Source organism: Carettochelys insculpta, chromosome 5, assembly GCF_033958435.1.
Source record: "Carettochelys insculpta isolate YL-2023 chromosome 5, ASM3395843v1, whole genome shotgun sequence".
In the NCBI taxonomy this organism is placed as follows: domain Eukaryota; kingdom Metazoa; phylum Chordata; order Testudines; family Carettochelyidae; genus Carettochelys; species Carettochelys insculpta.
In genome coordinates this window covers 112266610-112291801 of record NC_134141.1, presented here as the reverse complement: position 1 = coordinate 112291801, position 25192 = coordinate 112266610, and the positions used below count along the sequence as shown (strand labels likewise).

At 41.2% G+C, this 25192-nt stretch overlaps 1 protein-coding gene across 1 annotated transcript in view; it reads left to right on the top strand.

Moving 5' to 3' along the window:
• DCC (DCC netrin 1 receptor) overlaps positions 1 to 25192 on the top strand; it is a 588079-nt gene that overhangs the window by 281031 nt on the left and 281856 nt on the right. Inside the window, 1 exon segment of the mRNA XM_074995966.1 lies at positions 10995 to 11151. Within this exon segment, the coding sequence (XP_074852067.1) occupies positions 10995 to 11151 (157 nt within the window).

Genomic DNA, 25192 nt, shown 5'->3' with positions numbered 1-25192 from the left:
TCACAGTTTGGCACCTCCTCAGCTTCAAATGAGCTGCATATTGCAAATTTGCTCTCCCACTGGGCAAGTGTAAAAATGTGCATATCCTTAATGCTTTCAAAATGTGGGACACAATTTATAGTCTGGAAGAACATTTCTCCTTTAAAATGTAAGGGCCATATGCGACCTTTGATCCCATTGAAGGCACATAGGAGTTGGACATCCAGAAGAGAGCAAAATTTCAGTTAATCATAATTAGTGATCCCCAGAGCTAATTTCATACACTTGTGAGAACCTAAATTATTAGTAATTTCCTTTCTTTTTTTCTAGCTGTTAGGATACATGTTAAAATTTGCCTGTAGTGTTGTAAAAGTGAAAATGTCCAATGACTTAATCAAAAACTGGGAGTCAAAATTATAGTGTGCACAAAGCATTATAAATTTATGTTTTCAAAAGAAATTTGGCAAGCAATGCATAAGCCCAGTCTGGCCTTAAGAAACAATGTATATCTGCTTGTCTGACCAGCCTCGTCCTCAGGCAGGGACATTGGCAATATGTTGATAATGTAAGATAAAAAATGCTATCAAGCTAAGTGTTGTAATGGACAGCTGAGAATCTATGCCCTAGCAAAAGGGAGAATTTTGCATGAACTTACTTTTCAAAGAGTACCTCTCAAAGATTTAATGGATTATTAAGAGGGGGAGAGAAAACCCTTGATTTATCCTTCACCTAAGGAGTCAAAGAAACCAAGCACTGTGAACTCTGCGTGTTGGGTCCTAGCTAAAGATCTAGCTGGTCATAATGGAAGAAAGATTATTGTGAGAAAAATTTCTTTCAATTAAAGACTTTAATTTGTTAATTTTCATTTTAGACTTAGAAGCATATTTTTAGTATTGGTTTATTTAGAACCATTTCTATCTTTCTTTCTTATATTAACTATCACTTAAACTTATATTCTTTAATAAACTTGTTTTACTTTTAACATAAGTAAACTCAATACTTTGATTGAAATATACAGTGCTTGTTAACATTAGTTAAGGTAAGAAGTTGCTGTGTACTATCTCTTTAAGTAAGCAGCAAATTTAGTGAGTGAAGAGGTACTGGACGTTATGGAGAGCGATATCACTGTGGAATTTAGGAATTAGAGTTCACTGATGGCTATCTGCTAGGCAGAATTTGGACTGGGAGAATCCAGAGGAGTTTGCTGGCAAAGCAGACAAGCTGGTGTGCCATAGAGTTACTTTATGGCTTAGCAAGAACAGAGATTTCACTGACTCAGACTGAGAGGAGGTATACAGTGATCTCTTAACTACAACTCCTAGAAACTCCTAGCTGTCTCTTGCCAGCTGATTCAGATCCCTAGGACTCAGGCTACAATGCTGTTTAATTTCATTTTAGATGTTCAGGAACAGGCTGGGGCCTGGGCTCTGGGACTCAGCTCAGGCTGAAGTTTGAATCTGTATGTCTACACCACAATTAAGCAGACTCTTAGGTGAAGCTGCACAAGCCTGAGTCATCCAGCACAAGTGTCAATTTCAGTGTAGATACACGCTAAATGACCTGCTTTTCAGAAGCTGAGTGGTTGCTCAGCTTTTTTGGAAAATGTGGCGCTATTACAGTGTTAAAGTGACATCCAGAACTATTAGTCACTCCTGAAAATATGGAGCATGATTTTGTTGTTAGATTTTCTGTTACTTTTGGAATTTCATTTGAACAGAGGGTTTTTTTCTTTCTTTTTTTTTTTTTGGAGGAAGGTTACAGTGAGAAAGGTGTGTATTTTATTAGCAATAAAGACATATACAATGTTGCCATTGATCTAGAAAAATCATAACTATACTGAAATAGGCATAATTGTCCATAATTATGAGTGATTGCCTCCTGTATTTTTATGTGAAGTGTAACTATTCTGCGTATCTGACTTTTTGTGTTTTGTTAAAAAGCAATTTCAACATCTGCAGTTTTAGGCCATTTCCGATCACTGGTGGGCAGCATTTGCAAACATAACATTCTTTCACAGCAGACGTGTTGTTTTTTAATTTTTTTAAGCACATCATTATTTCACAGACTCCAGAAATTAATATTTTTTCTATTTAAAATGACAGTGCATGAGATGGCGGTTGATGCATGGCCACAATTTATGATTACATAACGAGTTTTTATTACCTTAATTAATCATTGCTAGTAGTTATTCCTTTCATTTGCCTATTTAATGGGTTTAAGTACAAGAGCTGTTCTCACCAGTGAGCCCTTTTTATGCTTTACAACTTTACTGTCAATTTCCTCTCTAGTACATTAAAAAAATGAGATTAGCCAGGGTGTTGGCATGGTAACAAATTAATGCATTAGCCCACTGACCATTCTTCATTCCAAAATGGGAGGTTTAATCTGAAGGTAGATATTGAATCCTCCTGTGTTTGAGCATGAAAGGAACAGTTCGGAGAGAAAGTTGTAAAATTGGTAGAAAGAGACGTGCTGTATAAATTTGTTCCATGCAACTTGTATCTTAAACTGCATTCCAGAATTAAATGATACATAACAGCAGAGAGACAATGTGAGTGATATAAGCAAAAGCGTGGGGAGATGTTTTAAATGAAGGTTGTGAAAATATGTGAAACGCAGAAGAGATGAAGATACAGAAAGGCTGTTTCAGGTAGTAAGCCAGCCAAGAAGGTGACTCTTACATAGGGAGATTGTGAAAATGGGAAGTGCAGAAGTAGTGCTTATAGAATAGAAAAGAGAAGTCCAGGAGTGACAGTTGACCATCCAGTGGCTGTATTTAAACACACTGGCGTATACGCTTTCTGAAATGAGTGTGAAACTGGTGGAGCCATCCAAAAGAGGGAGGTGTGGAAATGTGGCTGTCTGTTTTATATGTTGCTCCTACAGCACCTTTATTGATCACATCAGTTGACTAGTTTGGCTAGATGGTTGCAACTCTTTTATTTTGATCAGGACTTCACTGTATTTCCCCAAACTTTGTGAACCAGACTGGACTTCAACAATATTCTCTTCATGGGGAACACCTGAAGGTCATTTGTAAAATTCAGGGAGTACAGAATACGGTTAGTTGCTTACTTGCTCATTGCTGCTTCCTAAAGCAAGAATGTTACGGTGTGACAAGGTGCAGTCATGGAAGACCCCTTGAGTTGTTCTCTGGTGTGCTGATCAGGTCACTAACTTCCACTTTCTTGCTCCCTGGGGCTCCCAACCACCCTGTCCTGCTGAGCCAGATACTCTGGTCTTCACTAGCCAAGGCACAGAGTTGGGGTAACTGCTGTCCTGCAGAGCAAAGCAGATACTGATTAACCACAGCTATGTGCAAGTGCTGTTCTAAGGTATAGCACCCAGGAAGTTAATCCCAAGAAGGGATCAAACCCCCAGTAAATCTACCTTTGTGCAAAAGATTTGCACAGAAAGTGCTCATTAGGCAGGCCCCCTTTATCAATTAAAGGGACATATGCACAGAGGTAGCTCTTCCCAGGTAATAACAGTTTACAGTGGGCTTGATTCTAAACAAAAGAATTTTTATTAGGCGAAAGAGTAGTATTTAAAAATTACGAAAAAAACCAGGCAGATCAAAGCAAGTTACCAAATTAAATGGAAGAAAACACATATCTAGTTCTATTCTCCTAAGAATCTAGTTAGTTGTGAGTTCTTACCCTAAACAGCTGCCTTTGTATCAGTTGAAAGCTTCAAGACAGGAAAGATCCTATCCTGAGCTGGATCTCCAGTAAATAATAGAGTATTTTTGCTTTTCCTCGGAGTGTTTCAGACATTTTCCAAGGCAGACTGAAGACCAGGAGCTGAACAATTTCCCTTACTTAAATAAACTTTCAACTTTTAACATTCTCTGTGAGGGGGGAAAAAACTGAATTTCAACATGGAGGCCTATACAAACCACCTCCTAGACCTATATGAAAAATAAAGCCAGTTATAAGCCATAAGGCTGCTTGCCCAGTCATTAGGATTGGGACAAAAATGATGACCCTCATTACCACATTTAAAATTATAAACAGACATAAACTCAATATTACTAACTTCACATACAAGAATGATACATGCACAAAAATATGCTATACAGATTCAGCTGGTTATAAAATTAAAAATGATAGGTTACAAGACACATTTTGTCCAAAGCATCTCTGAGTTATACATATTTATATTCATAACCTATTTTCTATAAAGCATGTGTGGGTCCATCACAATGTGTTCATGGAAGACAGATGAGATTCCAGAAAGCTGGAAAATGGCAATATTTGCCCATCTATAAAAAGAGGAATGAGGACAAGCTAAGGAATTGCAGACCAGTCTATTTAACTTCAGTACAACGAAAGATAACTGATTGCTGTGTGTGACAGAGGCGTACAAATTATAGTATTGGAGGTAATGACATTTCTGTTCAGTAGAAATCAGCTGTACATAGCATCTGGCTATTGAATGCGTGCCATAAAGGTTGATGATGAAAGGACTTTTTTCTTTTGGAAGAATTTAAAAATAATTTAATTTTCCTTTTGCAAACATGTGTCAAGACGTGTTAAGGAATCTCTTAGTACATCAAAATAAATTGCAAACATGCTGATGTCCTACAACTAGTAGACAACAGCCAAGGAAAAATGTAGCTGAAGTCCCATAATATTTAACCAGGATGTTTATTTGACTGGAAACCTTACAATTGTGCCAAAGGAGCTCTGTTTGTACAAAGTTAATTGGTGCATGGCAATGCTATTTTTTCTCAATTTTAGTTTCTTCTGTGGTCTTGAAAGTGAAGGATTACTACCTTGGGGCTAGAACCAGATATAGCATGAGCACGTGTTGTTAGGTTCTCCCCACTAAGCTCTGCCAACGCATCCAAATCCCGACCTGCCAACCCATCTGTTTTTCTACATCTGAGTCTGCAACATGAGCAGAGACAACTACTGGATATTTGCAAAATGGTTGTGGTAAAAAATGTTTTATTTTATTAAAGGGGGAGGCAGAAATTCTCAAATACAAATATGCCATATATGTGCAATAATACCATTCGTTGCCATGCATAAAAAACTACATGTTGTCAGGACTTGGTAAAAAAGGTCACTTCCTAAAGTTTTTACTGAGGACCAGATCTTGCTTCAGATATACATATTTACAACATATCTGAACATGAATCAACTATTTTCATGGAGTTGTCACCACCTTGTTTTGGCTCCCATCAATCCCTATATATGGGTTGGGTGGGTGTTTAATGGAGCCAAGAACCTGCACCTTCCCTTCTGGCAACTTGTGGTGTGTGGAGACTTCCAGGAGATCCCAAGTCCAATGCAGAAATAGAATCTCTGTCTACTTACTTTTGTCCTTCTAATGCATATTTGAGATACATAACAGATCTTTGAGCCAGATGGAAAATGTCAGACAGTTTGAAATTTAAATTTAGAAAAGAGAGTGGTGGGAAAGAGAAATCAGTACATTTTTGAATGAATTTTCCCCACTCTTTTGTGTCAGCCATTTATGTAATATGCACTTTTTCATCTTTGCACATAAATTAACTGCCTTTTCAGGTCATCCATCAGAGATGAGTTTTCTAAAGGGATTTTAGCGAGGCATTGATGATGGGTGGGCAAATAGGCATTGTTAACATACAGAGAGATGGAGGAGGGAATGAGAGAAAGTTTTCCTTGTTTAAGTAGAGAGGAGAGGAAGGAATGAGAAAGAGAAGAAGGTTGTAGATGTAAGCTGAAATAGTTTGGTGTAGGGCTGGAAATCAAGGCCAAGAATGAACTGTGGAGACCCAGCAAAGGCAGAAGTGCTTGGAGTGTGGGGGTGAGATTTTGCCAGAAGACCATCATTCCTCACTAGCCCACCATTAAGTTATTTAATTGATTGTTATCTCCATTGTGGAGATACTGGATACCCAGATGAGATCAGGAATGCATTGTGTGAGGTATTGACAAAACCATACTGAATGACAGTCTCTGCCCTGGAAGTCTTGACATGTAAGTAGACCAGGAGGATGTATGAGGAGGAAAAACAGAGAGCTGAACTGAGTCTGCCCAAGTCACATTCACACGAATGATCTACTGTAGAGGTGGGAAGAGGACTTATATTTCCTAGGCTCCAGGCCAGTGCCCAAACAGTAGGCCACACTGCCTCAAGAGTAAGGGTTCTAGGCATGGGAAGGGACAGGATGGCAGTTTCTGTGGGCTCCCAGGCAAAGTGGGGTGTGTGTGGCTCTGCACTTCAGGAAAGGGCAGGGCTGTAGGGAGAAGGGGCAGAACCAGGGGCAGCCAGACCTCAGTGCCTCCTGGGCACCTGATGTGATGCTCTGGCAATGATTTAAAGGGCTCGAGGCTTTGACCACCGCCACTGCTGCAGCAGTGGCCGTGACATCTGGGAGACTTAAGCCCCTTTGACTTACCAGACCCTGATGAAATAGCCCTCTTTTCCCTCCCCCCATCAGTGGGCTTGGTTCTGGAAAAAGATTTAACTGACCAGAGAGAAAGTCCCCAAGTAAGGATCGCTTCCTCCCTCACAGCTGGGTACAGAAGATAAACTCCATGCATGCTTTGGCTACAGGACTATCAACTTCAAGGGAGAGGAGGAAAAAAAAACAGAAAACAATCCTGTTTTTCACTGTTGAAAAGGAAATATTAGCAATAATGGAAATCAAGAGGAAAATGAAAATGATGTCTGGAACTATCAGGCAGACAAAGATGTACAGTGTGGGTAGCCCCCTCCTCATTCAGTTATTACTCTGAAGGCTTCTACCTGCCCCCTCCCACCCACCTTTTCCCATCCACATCCCCCTGCCGACATGTTGCCAGGACCTGCCCCATCTTCTTGTCACTTGTCTCTCAAGCTTGTGCCCTCTCTATGCATGCATTACTGCCCCAGCCAGCCCACTTAACTGTGCATGTTGTAAGCTGTTGGAAACAGCAAGCTCGTTTGTAGCAGCTGGGGCTTCCTGCCAGGGTGTCCCCCAGATGAGTCTGATATGGCTTCTGTGACTCCCAGTTCTTGCCCTGGCCCAATCAGTACTCTGGTAGATCCATCCCCATCTCCCTGATGTAAAGCCTCAAAGGCACAAATGTTGCTCAGGCCTTGAAACTCACCAAGGCTCCCATGATCAATACTTACTGCCACGTTGTACTCCTGGGGCCCACCTGTACCACAAGTCCCCTCAGCCTTCACCCAGTGCAGATCCAAATCACCCGAACAATCAGCAACTTTCCTCTGTTGTTGAGTCAGTTCACTCCTACCATCAGCATTGCCCATATCTGCAATGTGCTGAGTCAAACCCAGCTCAGGGGGATCCCATATACTGGGGCAGTCTGTAGTGTTGCAGAGACAACCTCAGATAAAATTGCCTGACCACTTGCTGGCTATCCCATAAGTATATACAGCCACCTCACCTGCATAGGTGTTTGCTTCCCTTGAAGGTCTCCACAACCCACCATCAGCGTAAGGAGCTACCTTTGGTAATCAAACATACCACCCTGGGTCCCACCAATCATCGTACTGTGACCAGACCCTCACCTTTCTTCCAAGAAACACTGGCTCTTCACTGACTCTCACAGGCCCACTCCATCTGCATTGCACAACATTTGAATCCTCTCCCCCACCCCCATCCCCTCTTCTCCTGCATGGGCTTGCTCCCTTTTTAGCCTTTCTTTCCTCCTTATCCCAGGAGATGAGTCAGTGTGGCCTTGATGACCCGTTTCCTCCTTTTGCAGAAGTTTCTGACCTCTCTTCCCCCTCCACCCTCAGAGCACTCTTCCCTTTCCTTCAGTCAGCTAGAAAACAGCTTACCTCTTTGAAGGGTAACCCCTTTAAGGCATGGTCAAATGCATATGGTAGATCAGAGAAAATGTTGCCCTTAATTTCTACGAAATAGTTTGGTGATATACAGAGGGTGCTGCCTATGCCCTCTTCTTAAGAATTTCCTGTCTAAAAGTGATCTGTTCACCTCCTCAAGCACACCAGGCCCACCAATGGGGAAAAGTAAAAGGGACAATTGACTCCATGCCTGGTGCTTCAAAGGGGCCCAGGGATTCAGCCCCTGCTGCTGCTGCAGTAGCAGTGGTGGCATGTGGAGACCTGGGCCCTTTGAATTGCTGCTGGAGTGCTGCACCATGAGCTCCAGGCAGCACTGAGGGCTAGGGAGACTAAGAGGGACATAGCACTCACTGAGAAGAACTAAGGGCTAGCTGCCTTTGGGCTGCCCCTTCCAGGAAAGTGGGGGTTCCCCCCCATAGACACACACCTGGCCAGGGGCCCATAAGGCTGTCAGCTCCCCTGGACACACCTTCCATTTTCTATAGGACTTCTGTCCTGCAGGGATGGCTCCTATGGGCAGAACTTTTCAAGAAGCTTAGTATATGCAGCTGGGGCCAGAGTTTCATCAGAGCTCAGCCAGATTCATGATCTGGCCTGTTTACTTAGATGCCTGCGTGGAAACTGGGCTCTTTTGAGAACATGACCTTATGTGCATCGCTTGACATGGTCTCTACAGAATCTCATGAAGTCATTTATGCCTGTGCAAAGTGATTCCGAACAGTTGTGTTTTACACTCAATTGCACGGAAGTAAGTGATTCTTCCAGGTGCTCAGACAGCTAAGAAATGCCCACTGTTTACAGAGTGGGAACAAATGAGACAAATTCATTCCTGGTCAGATGCTAGTGACTTGCTGTAGTATATTCATATGAAAAATGTTGAGGATTTTAGGATATCGCTTGTTGAGATAAATGATGAGGTATCAGGTTATTTTGGTATTAAGCATATTAATATGTGATTGTTACTCATTGCTAATGACTATAAAGTGAAATGGGTTTTCACAGAGTTAGCGAAAAATCCATTTTCAAGCACTATTGTGTTTACTGAAAGCAGCAAAGAAAGGGGTAGACCCTCCAGCTCCCAACCTTGGTATGTTCCCTTCTGCACTATCATCACCCTGCCCAAAGATGGCGTTTGATCTTACAAAAATCAGTGAACTTGATAAAATTTCTATCTTATCAATCAGCTATAAATGTTACCAAGTTTCTTGGTGTTTCCACAATGTAGTCCAGCATTCATTTGAAGGAGGCTTATGGAATGGGTGTTGCTATACTAAAATTCAGAATCTCTCTTTTTGTGGCAAATCAATTGTAGGTCCACTGCAACAAATAGAATTACACCACTATAAGAATGCACCACTGCAGACTTGCACATTTTGTTCTCCATTTGTATAGCTCCAACCACAGATCAACTCTGTGCATTGATTCTAGGAAATACAACTACCACAAAAATCAAACAATAATAATTGATCATAAATATGCCCAGGAAGTTAACAGTCAAGACTTATGGCCTTTTGTTCCAACCATATACATACAAGAGGAATATCCTACAGGACCTCTATGGGTCTCACAATTCTTCCTCCAAGGACAATTATCCTTCAAGTATTAATGTTTTTTTAATGGACACTACTGTACAGAGTATTGGGTTTAATAAAAAAGAAGTATTTCTGCTCATGAAAATAGTCAAATGATGTGGCTGTATTTGCACATCTAGTTATCAGCAAAGGTTCTAGAACTAGGGGGTGAGGACATGAAAATAAGTTCATTAGCTGATCTACTATTCAATGAATATTACTTGTTTGCATTTTTATGAAAACATCAAGCTCCTTTGTATTCCATTTTGATAATGCAGTTCACAAACTGGTACCAGGCACCATGTAAGTTAAGGCCCATAACACTGTTCCCAGCACACACCAAACAGTAAAAAGAGGTTGCTGATAGTCACAGGGATTATTGCTTCATGGCCAGTAAAGCTGAACATTTATGGAAAAAGCAATTGCTTTAGGTGCACTATCAGTGACAAATTTCTTTTTTTATATATTACATTCTATTTTTAAGTGAGTAACATCAGGTACCAGATTTACATAACGACAATATGGGCAACCAATATTTTTTTCTTATCGGACTTTATGCAAACATATCAAAGGTTCCCATCTGCTATACTCTTGAGTATTTCATATTATTTAAAATAGCAACACAGCAAAACCAAACCAGTATTAAACACTCAGAAGAAATCTCCATCCCTAGCCCTGTTCACCACCAAGCTTCCAACCTCCATAAACGTTCACACCATTTGAGCCTCACCCATACCTTTTGGAAACTTGAGCAGAAAAGTGTGCCATCCCAGAAGAATTCTAAGAATACATTTATATTCTATGAATGGCTCCATGACGTTACAGAAGCTGTGACTGTGGTAACAGCAAGGGGCCTGTGAGAGTAAGCACTGGACTTCACATTAGGAAGAAATATGTCTTGGGAGGCTGATTAAGGTATTTACATGCTAAAGTGCCAGATAGCTAGAACTGCAATCTACCAAACAAACATTTTGTTTTCAACATACACAAATACTTCTGTAAATGTCACAAACTGAAACCTTTACCTAGTGATTTACTCACTTTATTGTTTACATACCTGACATGTATGACTTTTTTAAACTCAATAACAGATGCTCAGAAGTACCTATATGAAAATTGAAATCTTAGTTCCCATTCTCTTTTTTTCCTGTGTTGAACTTGTGAGCAATCACCCAGTAAATAATTTGTAGAAGAGTTCTTAGTTTCTGCCTTTCCCAGTCCAATAAACATGTCTTAGAGAAAATGGATTTTTAAGAGTTGCTAAAATTGTTTGTCAGATAACTAAAGATCTGTGCATGAGCGATATGGTTTTTGTTAGTTTTTGTGACTATACATATATGAGATAAGCTCGAATTCCAGAAGACCAGCACCCTAACACAGTATTTTCTGAGTCCTTTGCTTCTTGCTGTTGTAGATTGTTGCTTACTCAGAATGTTGTATTTAAAGTGTGGTTTTTATTGTCCATTTTCTCTTTTTTTTCCTTCTTCCCATTCATTTTATTCACATACTTCCATTTCACCCTTTGTGGCCCTTTGTTTTCTAATGCATCAGTTTTGCCAACTACAGTGCTTCCCACCAGCCCTGAAACCCTAGCTCCACCAACCTCTCTGACTGATTCCTCTCCTTGCCCTTCAGCTATCCCAAGTTCCAGTGTCCTTCCCTCTGCTCCCCGAGATGTGGTCCCTGTGTTGGTCTCCAGTCGGTTTGTCCGTCTCAGCTGGCGCCCACCTGCAGAAACTAAAGGAAATATCCTGGCATACACTGTTTACTTCTCCAGGGAAAGCATCAACAGGTAGGTGGTGCAAATGACTAAGGCAATGTAATTAGCCCACTATTAGTAGTGGGTTCATGTTCCTAAAATTGCACCAGTTTTTAATAGTGTCTCTCAAAAACTATTCTTATATATTTGGATACTTCACAATGGCTGTGTCTACACGTGCCCCAAACTCCGAAATGGCCATGCAAATGGCCATTTCGAAGTTTACTAATGAAGCGCTGAAATGCATATTCAGCGCTTCATTAGCATGCGGGCGGCAGCGGCGCTTCGAAATTGACGAGCCTTGCCGCCGCGCGGCGCGGCCAGACGGGGCTCCTTTTCGAAAGGACGCCACCTTCTTCGAAGTCCCCTTATTCCCATGAGCTCACGGGAATAAGGGGACTTCGAAGTAGGTGGTGTGCTTTCGAAAAGGAGCCCCGTCTGGATGCGCCGCGCGGCGGCAAGGCTCGTCAATTTCGAAGCGCCGCTGCCGCCCGCATGCTAATGAAGCGCTGAATATGCATGTCAGGACTTCATTAGTAAACTTCGAAATGGCCATTTGCATGGCCATTTCGAAGTTTGGGGCACGTGTAGACGTAGCCAATAATAGTCAGTGCAAAGGCAGAACCATTTCCCATGGTAATCTATCTATTGTAATTTATCTACATTCATAGACCAGGCTTAATACCTCGGTATCAGAGCACTTTTGTGGCTAGAATGGTAGTATATTGATTGTTGTTTGCACAATTCCAATTTACTTGTAACAACTGTATCACCCTAATTTCTTGTCTTAGTATATGGCTAGTAGATTAACACATTTATCTTTTATTCACCTCTGGAGATACGAGTTCAAATTCTGCTAAAATCACAAGGGAAATTAAATTGATGAGCTTTTCTTAATCGATAAAGGAGGAAAACTGCAGCACAAAGCCAATGTCTAATTCAGCAATGGCGTAAAATGGAGTAACAAGGATGGGTGCAGGAGGTGGTACAGATATTACCTGTGAGAAGTGAGATGTCAATACCAGAGTTTTGTGTGGGAGTTTGTGCTATGCTATGTCTCAGTTTCATAAGTATTTATAGTTGTACATTGAAAAGTTATTTGTAATAAAAGTGTTATGGGAGTCTTAGTTGTTGCTCCCATGTGGTTCTGTCCAATGTGCTCAGCATACGCATGAAAAAAATGTTTTTAGCTTTGTTTTGTTGTTGTTCTACTGGGAAAAATCATCCTGGGATCCGAAAGTTACATTGGATTTTTCCCTGCTTTCACAGTATTGTAAGCAATCCAGATGGAGTTTGTTCTGTCACTTTCCCCTTAACTGTGTTTGCAAAACACAGCAACTATATGATAATTACTGTTACGTTTGCAGTAGCCATAAAGAGCAGAGTCTGAGATAGGGGACTCTCATGAAAGCTGTATTTATTGAGAAGTAAATGGTTTTGCAATGGAATCACTGAAAACTAAACAAAAACTTAAAAAAAAAAACTACCATCTTGGAATCCCAGGATCATTTTGTGTAGCCATTTTCCTCAAAAACTTTTTGTCCCATTTGGATCCCATTTTCTAAGGTGGAGCAGCAGCTGCAAAGAGATTTTTAGTTCTGAGAACTGTGCCTGAGCCACAGTGAGGTACCCAGTCCCATTTTCTCATTGTTTACTTTTACTTTCCTGTCTATATCCATCAGTTGTCTCTTGTTTTATACTGTAAGCCTCTTGGCTCAGGGACTGCAATTGTGTTCTGTGGTTGTGTGGTGCCTAGCACAGTGCAGTCCTGATACCTGATGAGGGATCATAGGTGTTACAATAGTAATAAAAAAATATTAATACTGTTACCAAAGAAGAATCTTAGATATTAGTAAGTGCAAAAACTGCAAGGTTAGGCCCTTGATCTCCAGCATTATATGTCTTATTTGATGATACTATAACTATATACAGGGATTTTTATGAAAACACTGCTATGCACCACACAGAACAAACAGAAAGCTATGGTTATGAGCAAAATTTTTATAGCAAGAGTCAAACCATTGTCATTAATGGAAAAACTGCACCTGTTTTGCTCAGCAGAGCACCTTGGAAGGTACACAATGCCCACAGCATGTCTTTTTACGATTATAGATTGAAAATGTATTTTTTTTCAAGAAAGCCCTTTAATTAAGTTGGCATTTTGAAGGCTAGTGCTGGAGGCAGCCATCTTCCTGAAACATGATGTCATTTGTGGGAGCCCCATGGCATGTCTATAAAATTGAAAAGGAACGATGGGCTTACGTAGAAAGCATAACCTAGGAACCAGAGTTCTTGAGTTTTATTCATGGACCTGCCACAGACTTTTTTGTAATCTTGTAATATGAAGATAGCATGTCAATAAGATTGTCAAAAAATTAAAATAGCATCACAATTAATCACTTTTTAAAATTTGTGATTGATCACACTTTTAATTGCACCATTAAAATAGAACAACAATTACATTTGTTATAAATATTGTGGATGTTTTTCTATGCTTTTGGATATTTTGGTTTCACTTAAAGCACAGACGACAAAGTGTGTAGTGCTCTCTATTAAATTTTTATTACCAATATTTGCACTGTAAAAAAGATAAAGCGTTTTTTCAATTCACATTATTCAAGAACTGTATTGCAATCTCATAAAAATGCAACTTACAATTGTAGAATTATTATTAGTAAAACCTTTAGATCCTGTAAGTGAAAGCATGAAGATAATGAGCTTTCATGGGTAAGACCCATTTCATCATATTTGGAACAGAAATAAGAATCCATGGTTTATATAATGGGGAAGAAGAGAAGGCAAAGGAGAAGGAGAGAAAGAGAGAGACGAAGAAAGAAGAAAGGGGGGAAGTCACCTGACATTAATAGGACCTGGGGAAGAAATAAATTTGGTCAAGTGGCATGAGTTCCATTCCTGTGAATATCAAAGGTGGAAAAATTGTTCCTCCAATGTGTAAAACAATTGAGATCTTTGCTAAGCCCCATCTTACATGTGTCAAACTTGCAAATGAATTCCAATTCAGAAGTCTCCCTCTGTAATCTCATGCTAAAATCCTTTGGTAAGAGAGTAACCACTCTAAGATCCCTAGTTGAATGTCCTGGGAGGTTAAAATGTTCACCTACAAGTTTACCTGTATTCCAGTTCCTGAAGTCTGATTTATGCCCATTCATACTTTGGCCCAAGGACTATCCGATTCATCCAATGTACATTGCAGAGAGGCGTTGCTGGTACATAATGGTATATATCACATTAATGAATGTGGCAGGTGGATGAGCTCATGATAGTGTAGCTGTTATGGTTTGGCCCAGTGATGGTATCTCTAGTATATATATGTGGACAGAGCTGACAATGGGGTTTCTTGCAGGGGTAGGTTCTTGGGTTAGTGTTACTGCTTCCACAGGTCCTATTAATGACAGATAACTCTCCTGCTTCCCTTCTTCTTTTCTCCTTCTTCTTCCTTGCTCCCTGCTACATAAACCCTGGATTCTTATTTCTGCTCCAAATCTGATGAAGTGCATCTTAGCCATGAAAGCTCATTATCTAATAAATAAATGTTAGTCTCTAAGGTGCCACAGGGCTGCTTGTTTTTGTGAAACTGCAGACTACACAATTACCCCCCATGAGACCTTAAGCAACTGTTGGACTCTCAAATGTAAACAAACAATACTTTAGAGCCAAAGTGAATATAATCTCTTACAATTTTGGCAACCAAACCGAAGCAAACAAAGCCTTACAAATGCAGGCATAGTTACCCCTAAAATAATAAAGTACGGTGTGTAATTTCACCTTTCCAGGGTCTTCTCCACACGCTGTCATGCCCTAAGTGAGTATCATACACCTGGGCCAATGAATCAAATTCAGCTGCTAACCCAGTTATGATTCTGTGGGTTGTTTGAGAAAAACCCAGGCAGAGGAAACCAAAGGGGTCAGCTGCAGCTTTGGCAGAGATTTGGATTACTTTGAACATGGGGGGGATCATTTCTATCCTAAAGCAGACTCATGGACTCATCCAAGAAAACCTTTAGGAACACCAGTCAAAGCAGCATTTCACAGGCCTTTCCAGTTCAAAAGCAAGGTGGTAAAGAGGCAGAAAGCAACAAACAACCTTTGGTCCTGACTGCCACCCTCAGGCTTCAGAAATGTTGGCCAAGACCAACCTAGAGGTAAAAACGATTTATATGATGTAAAGTTAAACACTTCTAAATGGTGCTCCTGCAAAGTGTGGCCCTGGGGACCACCTGAGCAGTGGCCATTGCATCTGGCTGTAGATACTGGAGAAGCAGCAGTCCTTGGGACAACCGGGGCGCTCTTTGCTCCAGATACCTCTGCAAATGGTGCTATGGCTGTCCCTGCCCCTCAACAGCAGGTTTCTGAGGCATTCTCCTGCAGGAGCACCCATGGGTTTCCCCTGCAACAGTCCCTTCCCCAAGTTTAGTCAGTGGCCTTTACCACCCAATAACGCACATGGGAACTTTCAGCATTGGTTCTGTGAAATGCTTTGAGATCTGAGGATGGAAGTAACAATGTGCTACAATTATTTCTCAACTGCTTCAATGTTAATCTAGGAATTGCCACACTGTATCAGGCCAAAGGTCTGTCTAACGCAGTATCTTGCTTAATAATCAAAAGAATACTTCACTATTTATCTATGAAACTTTTATATAGCATGACTGTTATTTTTTTAATTGCAAGATTTAGCCATTTCTATATTTGTATCTGAGTAAGGGCAGCATCCATTTACACTAACTGAATATTTTCTTCCATTTAATTTCAGTAGCACTACTTACAGAATGAGCCTGTTGGAGCTGGGATCCAGTTTAAATATGTCATGGCTCCAATGGGCTGGCAGGGAGGGGAGACTTCTTTTGGCAGCTACTTGGTTACTCAAGACTGCTAGCATGGCATTGAGAAGATTTTGCAAATGTATCGGTAGTCGTTGTCTAAGATATTTTTTCCTGTGGTGGATTCAAAAGATTAATGCATTTGATCCTTGTTCAGGCCTGTTGTATACACTACTATGTTGTATACACTGCTATGTTGAAAACCTCTCTAGTCAGACTGGAATCATAGTAAATAGAAGTAAATGTGGCATTTACGAGCAATCAATTCAGGAAAAAAAAGAGTAGGTGTGCTCTGGAGTTGTTTGCCTCATTAAAGTGTGCCATGATACTGAAAAGATGGAGAACCATAGGAATAAGGTAGTATGCTGTGTGAGGATATCATAACTTAGTTATGAAAGCTTTTAGCACTTTCTTACGATGGGTTCCAATACTTTGAATATTTAAAAAAAAGCTTTTTAGCAATATGGCAGCTTCTAGCACTTCGCTGAAAAATGCCAATTGTAATTAAAAGCTTTCTTAAACAATACATTTCACAGTTTTGCCACAGTGAGAAGTGCCTCTGGTCTTGTGAACTTTCAGCCTATGAGGCTGAGCAAAGTGCCTGTTGTTTTCCTTTACACAAAGGACTTCCATGGACTACTGAGTCATTTATTGTTCATACATTGGTTTTACAGAAGAGCTATTTTTCTCTTTACAAAAATAGTGGATATGACATTAACCTCAGGCGTGGAAAGAAATTGTCAGGCAAATTACTGTAACTCTACAGTCTGAAGGTCTTCCCAGTGTTGGAGAATAACAGTAATTTTGCTTGACAATTGACAGTACTGGTAATGCTAGGAATGTATATAAGTTCATACAATCAAAAATCTTCAGCACCAGTCTGTAGCTGTACACTAACTACTGGGTGACATCCATCTCATAGGTTCAAGAACAAGATTGAGAAACAAGTCTCCACAGATTTTACACTTGCTAAATTGAGGCTATTGCCTCTCTGCTACTCTGTCTTTCCGGTAGGTAAATTTTAAACCTTCCCCATCAGCTCTCTTGCATTGCATGCAGTTGTTACATGCCAAAGAGCCAGGCAAGTCTTTGAATGAGAGGTAATAGGAATAGTGGATTGCTGAAAATAAGATGGACTCCTTTCAACGATGTCTTGCCTTACCATACCCCAAAAACATCTAAAGGGAAGAAAGGGAGAAGTATGTGTAGAGGGGGGCTTGTAATTTGTACAAGAGGGCTTCCCTGTCTCTGCACTTTCAAAGAGAAGCTCCTTTGTAAGTGAAGACATTTATCACTGTACCCTCCTCACCTTTGGTGTATTTTTGATGGACTGCTCTTTAATCTTCGTACTTGGGTAAGTTTGCTTCAAGGGATCAAACACTGAAATAGTTTTGGTTGTTGGAAAAAAAAGGCACTTAAAGAAAAATGGCAGGAATGGTGGCTGTTTTTTGTTTGTTTGTTTGTTTGTTTGTTTGTTTGTTACAAGGATGATAAAAGAAACCTAAATCTATGAAGAAATAAACAAATGCCACAAAAATTTTCTGTGCTTAAAGGAATAGCTTGATCTAAAAAATATGCTTTCAAATTATCTGCTAACATAGGGAAGATAATTATTTAAAGGGAAAAAAAAATAAACATGATTCAGAGTAACAAGTGCCCAAACATAATGATAAACATCTGTTAGTGGATGCTAATGTTTGTTTTCCATTAAAATATCTGAAATATATTATGCCACACACTGTAAAAAAACAAGGGTGCAATTTTCAACAGTGCCAGAGTAACTTAGCAGGCTAGAGCCTGGTCTACATGGGAAAGCTTTGTTCAATGTAAATTTAAAAGGATATTGTGTAGTGAGCCGCTGCGGCCTCCCGCCAACTCAGAGGCAGAGGAGGCTGCGCAGAGGCCCTGGTGTGTGGGCCCAGAGCCAGAACACCAGTGGCCCGCCCCTCAGAGGTCGGGGCCTACAGCCAGAAGGGCCAAGGGCAGAGCTTGGGACCCATTAAAGCCTGGGCCTCCAGGAGGGGAGGGAGCACCTTCACGGGCTCCCGGATGCCAGGAGCAGAGAGCCCACTGCCGCCCGGCCAGCAGGGAGGAGCAAACCCCCAGCGGCCCAGACCAGCCAGGACAGCTACGGATCCAGATGCCCCAGGGGACCTATCCGGACTTCCCAAATCTGCCAGGACCCTCATGCCAGTGGAGGACCCCCTCCTGGGAGGAAATCCCAGGCCCAGCCAGACAGGTTGGGGCTAGCAACCATGAGGCTGCAGGAGCGGCCTGCCCCAGAGTTCCAGCAGACCCCTGCAGACCCCAGGCCCAGGATCGCCTCGGGCCCACTGTGCTACCGCCGCTGAACTACCCCAACGATGTGGAGATGACCAACTGGCTGGAGCCCCCAAAGGTAGATGATTTGGAGGGGGCCAGCCCCTCAGGACCCCCTGACCAGGTGGACTGGGACCTTCCCCCGATGAAGGTGGAGGTAGGAAGTGGCCCGGGGAACGCTGCACCAGAACCCATGGCGGTGTGTTGCGGCCTGGATCCCCACTGCCATGGTCATGTGTAAGCGACCCGCAGGGCCTCGGGCCAGGTCGCAGTGGTATGGGAGGGCCTGTGACCCCCTCCCCCCTCCCTGATGGAGTAAGCCCTCTGTGGGCTTGTTCCTCAACCCTTGTGCTGTTGTCTTGCCCTGAAGTGAGGGCTAGGCTCGTTCCCCAAACCTTCTGCTGTTGCCCCGCCCTGAACTGAGGGCCAGGCTTGTTCCTCAACCCTTGTGCTGCTGCCCCACCCTGAACTGAGGGCTGGGCTTGTTCCCCAAACCTTGTGCTGTTACCCCTCCCTGAACTGAGGGCTGGGCTTGTTCCTCAACCCTTGTGCTGCTGCCCTGCCCTGAACTAAGGGCTGGGCTTCCCAGGACAGCGGCTGTGACTGCGGTCCCTCCCGGAGCTAAGGGCCAACCCCGGACTGTTTGACTGGCTGTGGCCCCGCCCCAGCCTTTAAGGCGGGGCCCTCCAGCTGCAGGCTGGCCGATTGCCTACTCTTAAAGGGGACAAAGCCCTGGGACGGCTAGACCCAGGGCAAGCAGTAGGGGACTGTGCCGCCCAGAGGGGCGCGGCCATAGCACCCGGGTGCCTACATGTTGTCATACAAGTATATTCTGGCATTAGTGTGGTTTAGCGTAAATCTCTTCCCAAGTTACTTAAGTTTACCAAAAAAGAGGCACTTTTAGACTGATCAGAATAGCACAAAACTTAGATAGCTGTATCTATGTTACCCATGAAATTTTCTCATGTAGTTATGTATATTCCATTTACAGAAGCAACCTACCCACTTAGGAGTCAGCCTACATTATGAGCATCTTATATAATGCCTTGTCTGTGGCTGCGTTTCCTACGTGCTACAAGAATGCAAATCATAAATACTCCTCCTCCTATGTTTCACTTAAAGTCAATGGGACTAAGTCTTCCCAGTCATTTAGGTGCTTTTGAAAAATTTCCTCAAAATCTTTAAAATTAGTCATGGTCTTAAGATGCAAAATCTGGATCCAGACCCAGCTTTTTACTTCCCATAAAGCTCAGGTGCATGTACATCCAGACTTTAGGTATGACATATTCGTCAGAGTGCAAGCTCCTTTGAGCAAGTTTCTGTTTGTTCTGTGTAGCACTTCCTTTTTCTCTCACTTGCGATAATAGGTGTCAGGTACAATATTCAGGTCCACATCCTGGTTTATATGTCACTTATTCCCCTGCCCAAATTTTGGGCTATTGGCTTGATTCAGTCTGAATTATTTTTTAAACCTGCCCTTATATTGGATATTTTTTTTATTCTGTTCTCTTTTCTGATCTAATTTAAGCATGAATATTTGCCCTCTGTCTGATTTCCATTCATTCTTCTTTTCATCTTTCTTCTGCTCCCCACCCCTGCCTTTTCTGTCTTAGTCAGGCTGACCCTGGACGAGTGTGAGCACTGATTAATGCAGTCATTTGATCTTTATGTGGTTTTGCATTTGGTACCAAAAAGACAGATCCATTCCTTACCTTTGTCAATTTGTTCATAACCTAATGTATGTTATTTTGAGAAAAAAAAGAGACACAGTTCAAATATCACCTCAAAATATACCTAGTTTACCATGGAATTCTATCTTTTCAGTGAAAAATAAAAAGAGAAATACTGTATTTTTTTCAGAAGGGTAGCCACGTTAGACTGTAGCTTCACAAATAACAAGTAGTCCTATAGGTCCTTAAAGACTAACACATTTATTTATTAGGTAATGAGCTTTTGTGGGTTATCTGAAAAAGTGGGTCATACCCATGAAAGCTTGTTACTTAATGAATAAATATATTAGTTTTTAAGGTGCTACAGGGTCACTTGTTTGCTGTATTTTTTATTGTAATATATATTCCAAACCAACATGTTAAGGTAGACGTGGGCCCAAGAAGCAAAATCCATATTTAGATTCTAACCCTTCAAATTCTGAATTTGTTTAGATTTGGGATTTTGGTTTGTGCCCATCCTTATTCTTAGTTGCTATTAGTAAATCAGCTTTTTTTCCCTGTGGTAAATGAAATTAAGTTCTCGATCTTGCAAAGTTTCATATATGGAGAACCACTTTGATATTATTAGTCTAAAGGACCAAGGCACTAATTTTTTTTCTTGTTGATCAGAAATAAACAGGTGCAAAATTTAAGGCCCCAAAGGTCATAAGAACATTTAGATTGACCTGTGTAATACAATCTGTAAAATTTCTCTCAGCTGCCCCTGTATTGATTAACAGGTGTCTCACAGAAAGGTTTTCATCTGAAAGCTCTTAAAAATTATTCCCAGATACACTACTCATGTTTGTTTATTATCTTCCAGTAATACTTCAGGGTCTTTCTGATACTTCACCGGGTGACGATAATGGGAAGAAACACAATAAATTTTCTAAAACCTTATTAAATTAATAATATTCATTTTACAACAAGAAATATTAACATGACTGTTCCACCTTGAAACAACTTATTACATGTTTGATATAATGCAAAAGCATTTGTTACTCACCTGACAGGTGTATGGAAACAATGTAATTGCATTATTAACATTCTGATACACTAAAGTGAGATGATCTATGTTCACTTTGGAAATAGCATGTTGAAGGCTTCATCTTATAAGTAGGAGAGTCACTGTAGAAACTGTTGTTTATTTTACACATAAGAGCTCCGGTTGGCTAACATTAAAGGCACCTGATTTCAGCAGGGTCTGCTTGGTCCTCAGGATTTGTGGCATTTTACATGGGCCCCATTACCTTAGTATCTGAATGCTTGAAAATTATCAGTATGTTTATCCTCAGAACGGCCCTGAGGTATTTTCCCTATTTTATATATGAAGAAGAGGCATTAAAAATAAATGACTTGCTCAAGGTCATACAGGAAGGTTAGCACAGAGGAGATACCTGAGGTAAGGTCTCCCAAGCATTAACCTAGTACCTTAACAAGTGGCTCATCCTTCTCATATGAAAATTAAATCATTTATGGAGGTGCCCAATTCATGATTTAGGATTTGAAATAATAATTTAGAACACCCATTTTTGAGTCTATCCCTCTCACTATCTAGCTATCAGCTTTACACTCCTGCCCATCACCACAGTATGAGATTGCCTCCCACATGAACTTGGGAGCAATTGTAAAGTCCCTAATGGGGGACTTTTTTCTGTGTTATTTTACCCTGAGTTAAATCCTGAGGTCCATGCTTGGGTTATTATTCAGTCTTTACTCAGTCAAATTTGGAACATTTATTTTTGCTACAGTACATTTCCTATTTGTTGAAATTAAGAGAAAGTGAGGAAAGCATAGGAAAAAAAAACTCCTTAGTTTTTCTAAAACAATACATCAGCTAGTCTCAGATCATTACTCTGAGATATAAGGCATGTAGGACAATTATCCATTGCAATTGTAAAAGGAACATTTCTAGACTCAGATGTCAGATTTCTAATACTTCATTTGGATGACATCCTCAATAAGAGAGCTGGAAAGCCCCAGAATAGTAGTTGGACAAATAATGGAGCCTGTTTTAGTATAATACAAATCTTTTCTGGCATATAAAGAGGAAAACATTGGTTAGTACAAAGCAAGATAGCCAGAGATGGGAACACCTGGGATAGTGATTTTTTAAAGGGCTTAAGGGTCAATAGATATCCAAATACCATTGAAATTCAATGAAGAGAGAATACCTGAATCTCTGAGGTGCCTTTGAAAGTTCTAACCATAATCACTATATGTTTATTGAGCACTTGTTCTGACATGCCTCATTCTGGATTAAGTCCTATTGCCTGAGATGTAGACGTGAGGAACAAAACAGTTATAAATACACTCATACCTGTGTTCCATGAGCCTGATTCTTTATTATTTTGCGAAGAGCAAAATGCTACCATGTCTCTTCTTTCACTCACTCAGACATGCCTGCCTGTACAGATCCCTTCAGACTGCATTGCCAAAGGGGAGGATAAACAGATATATAACACCAACTGCAACATCTGAACTTCTAGAGAAGCTTGTGAACTTAAGAGAAGTCTCATTTCCCATTTTTGTTTCATTCTGCTGTTATCCTTCTATCTCATCCTTTGAAGGGACTCCTTTGTTGCTTACTTACCTCGACAAAAAAGTGCATCTGGTCAGTAGTAGCAATATGTATCGGACCATCCCATGTCTCACTGTAGTTATTATTTTCTTTATTTCTTACTGTTGTAAAATCCCTTGTTCTAAATAGTTAATGTAAAGGTCATGGGCAGCTGGTGAACCTAGGCCTAAGAGATGCAAGCCTGCTAACCCACCAGTTCCACTTGCAGCCCTGCTCTTCTTCCCGTGACACTGTGGGAGCCAAGAGCTGCCTCACTATAGAGGCAAGCCATTCCTCCCCCAGTGGCTGGTCTGTGGCCCCAGCTTCCCCATCAACCCAATAGCACAAGAGGTGGAACGAGCATTGTGTGGCCCCAGCCTTCCTTGGCCCCAGTTGGAGTATGCGGGGGGGCAATGTAGGCAGTGGATAGCCCCAGCCTTCTCCAGCCCCAGATCTAGCACAGGGGGAAGATTGGGCAGCACCTGGACTCACGCTTTCCCAGCTCTAGATGGGACACTGGAGAGAGGGAGGGCACCCAGACCTAGGCTCCTCAGCCCTCAGAGAACTGTCAGTACCATTCCACTCTCAACAGGGCTGAATCCTGGACAGTCCATGGAATGAACATGGAAGGAGGCCAGGAGCTGGGGCTGGAGTTTGGGTGGGGCCAGGCTGGCGGTTTCGAAAGGCATTTCCTTTACTTACATATTATACCTGCCACCCATAGCAAAGATTGTCATGGATTCAAATTTGAATTGACATGAATCTATTGCTACCTCACTGACTTGAGTGACGTTGAATTCAGGGTCAGTGAGCCTGAAATATGGAGGGAGTACCATGGTATGTTCTGGATTCCACCACTGCTAGAGTGAGAATAGTAAAAATTAGCAATGGAAGAGACCAGGGTTTTGGACTGGTCAAACACAGCTGTACTTTTGCTGCTAAAACCAAAGGGAGAGCGCCTCTCTTTTTTTCCATTTTGCCAGACCATCACTGCTCCACAGCTCATGGAGTCCATATAATAGGAAATCCATCATTGTTTTTTGGTTTTTTTTTTCTGCTGTACTTATTAGTAGAGACCTGTGAAGTCACTATTATGCTCTTCATAGGGCATTGCTGGATTGTTTCTTAGTCTGTATTTGCCCCTGTTTTGTCTAATCCACAAGTGCTTTGCACAGTACAGCAAGGAGTTGAACTTGGGCCCCCCATTTGTCCTAATCATAAGAGACTGACTCTATATCCTGATGGTCAAAAAAGTGGTAGTGTTAGTTGAGACTAAACAGGTAGAAGAAAGGGCCAAGTTTGATAAAGTTTGCAGATGACAGCAGTCTGGTTCACTTGATAAATTAGAAGAAAGCCATAGGAAAACACAGATTGCTTGTTAAGTGTAAGGAAATACATCTGGGAACACAAAATGTAGGCTGTACTTTCAAGATGGATGCCTCTATCCTGGGGAACCAGTCAGTGAGTGTGAAAAAGATTTGGGGGTAATTGTGGATAATCAGGTGAACTTGAGCTTCCAGTGTAAATGCTGTGGCCAAAAGAGCAAAAGCAATTCTGAGATGTGTAAACAGGAAGCTTAAGCAGTAGCAGAGAGGTTATTTTATCCCTGTGTTTGGCTTTAGTGCACCTGTTTCTACAATAGTGTGAGTTCTGGAACCCATAAATCAAGTGGTCATGTTATATAGAGAGTTCAGAGAAAGCCCTTAAATATGGTATGGTGGATTCTCCATCACTGATAGTTTTTAAATCAAGAAAGGATGTTTTCCTAATAAGTATGCTGTAAAAATTATTCCAGTGGCGTTCTAGGGCCCAGACTGTGCAGGACTGTGCAAACTAGATTGTTTCTTCTGGCTATAGAATTTCTGAAACTTTGAAGGTAAGATTCTTGGAGAAATCAGAGCCTACTAAGCTTTCACAGTTTCTCAGAGTCAGAAGCCTCTATCCCTCTGTTTAACAATAATAAGCAGTCATGTAGCACTTGAGAGACTAACATTTATTAGGTCATGAACCTCTGTGGGTAAGACCCACTTCAGCAGATGATTGGAGTAGAAAAAAAATAAAATGCAGTGTTTATATATTAGGAAGGGAAGAAAAAAGAGTGACCTGTCACTAGGAGAACCAGTTGATGAAGCAACTTAAGTAGAATGTGTCCGATTCCTGCAACTATCAATGGTGGGGAAAGTACTCCTGTATTGCATAAGATAGTTGAGATCTCTGTTAAGGCACAGAGGGCTAGCCAAAGCTCATACACCTGCACATCCACTAAGTGGTATATATGCCATTATGTGCCAGCAATGCCCCTCTGCCATGCACAGTGGATAAACCAGTCTCTGCTCCAAAGGATGAATGAGCATAAATCCAACATCAGGAACTTTGTAACATAAATCTATATGAAACGACTTTAACCTTCCTGGACATTCAAGAATGGAGTTAAGAGCAGCAATTTGTCTACAAAAGAATTTTACTGGAAAATTACAGAGGGAGACATCTGAATTGGAATTCATTAGCAATTTGACACATTAACTTTGGACAGAATGGAGATGTCAACTGTCTTGTGCATTACAAGGGCAATTTTCCCATCTTTAATATTTGCAAGAATGGGACGCATTCTACTTACTTTGTTTCATCCATAGGTCCTACTAGTG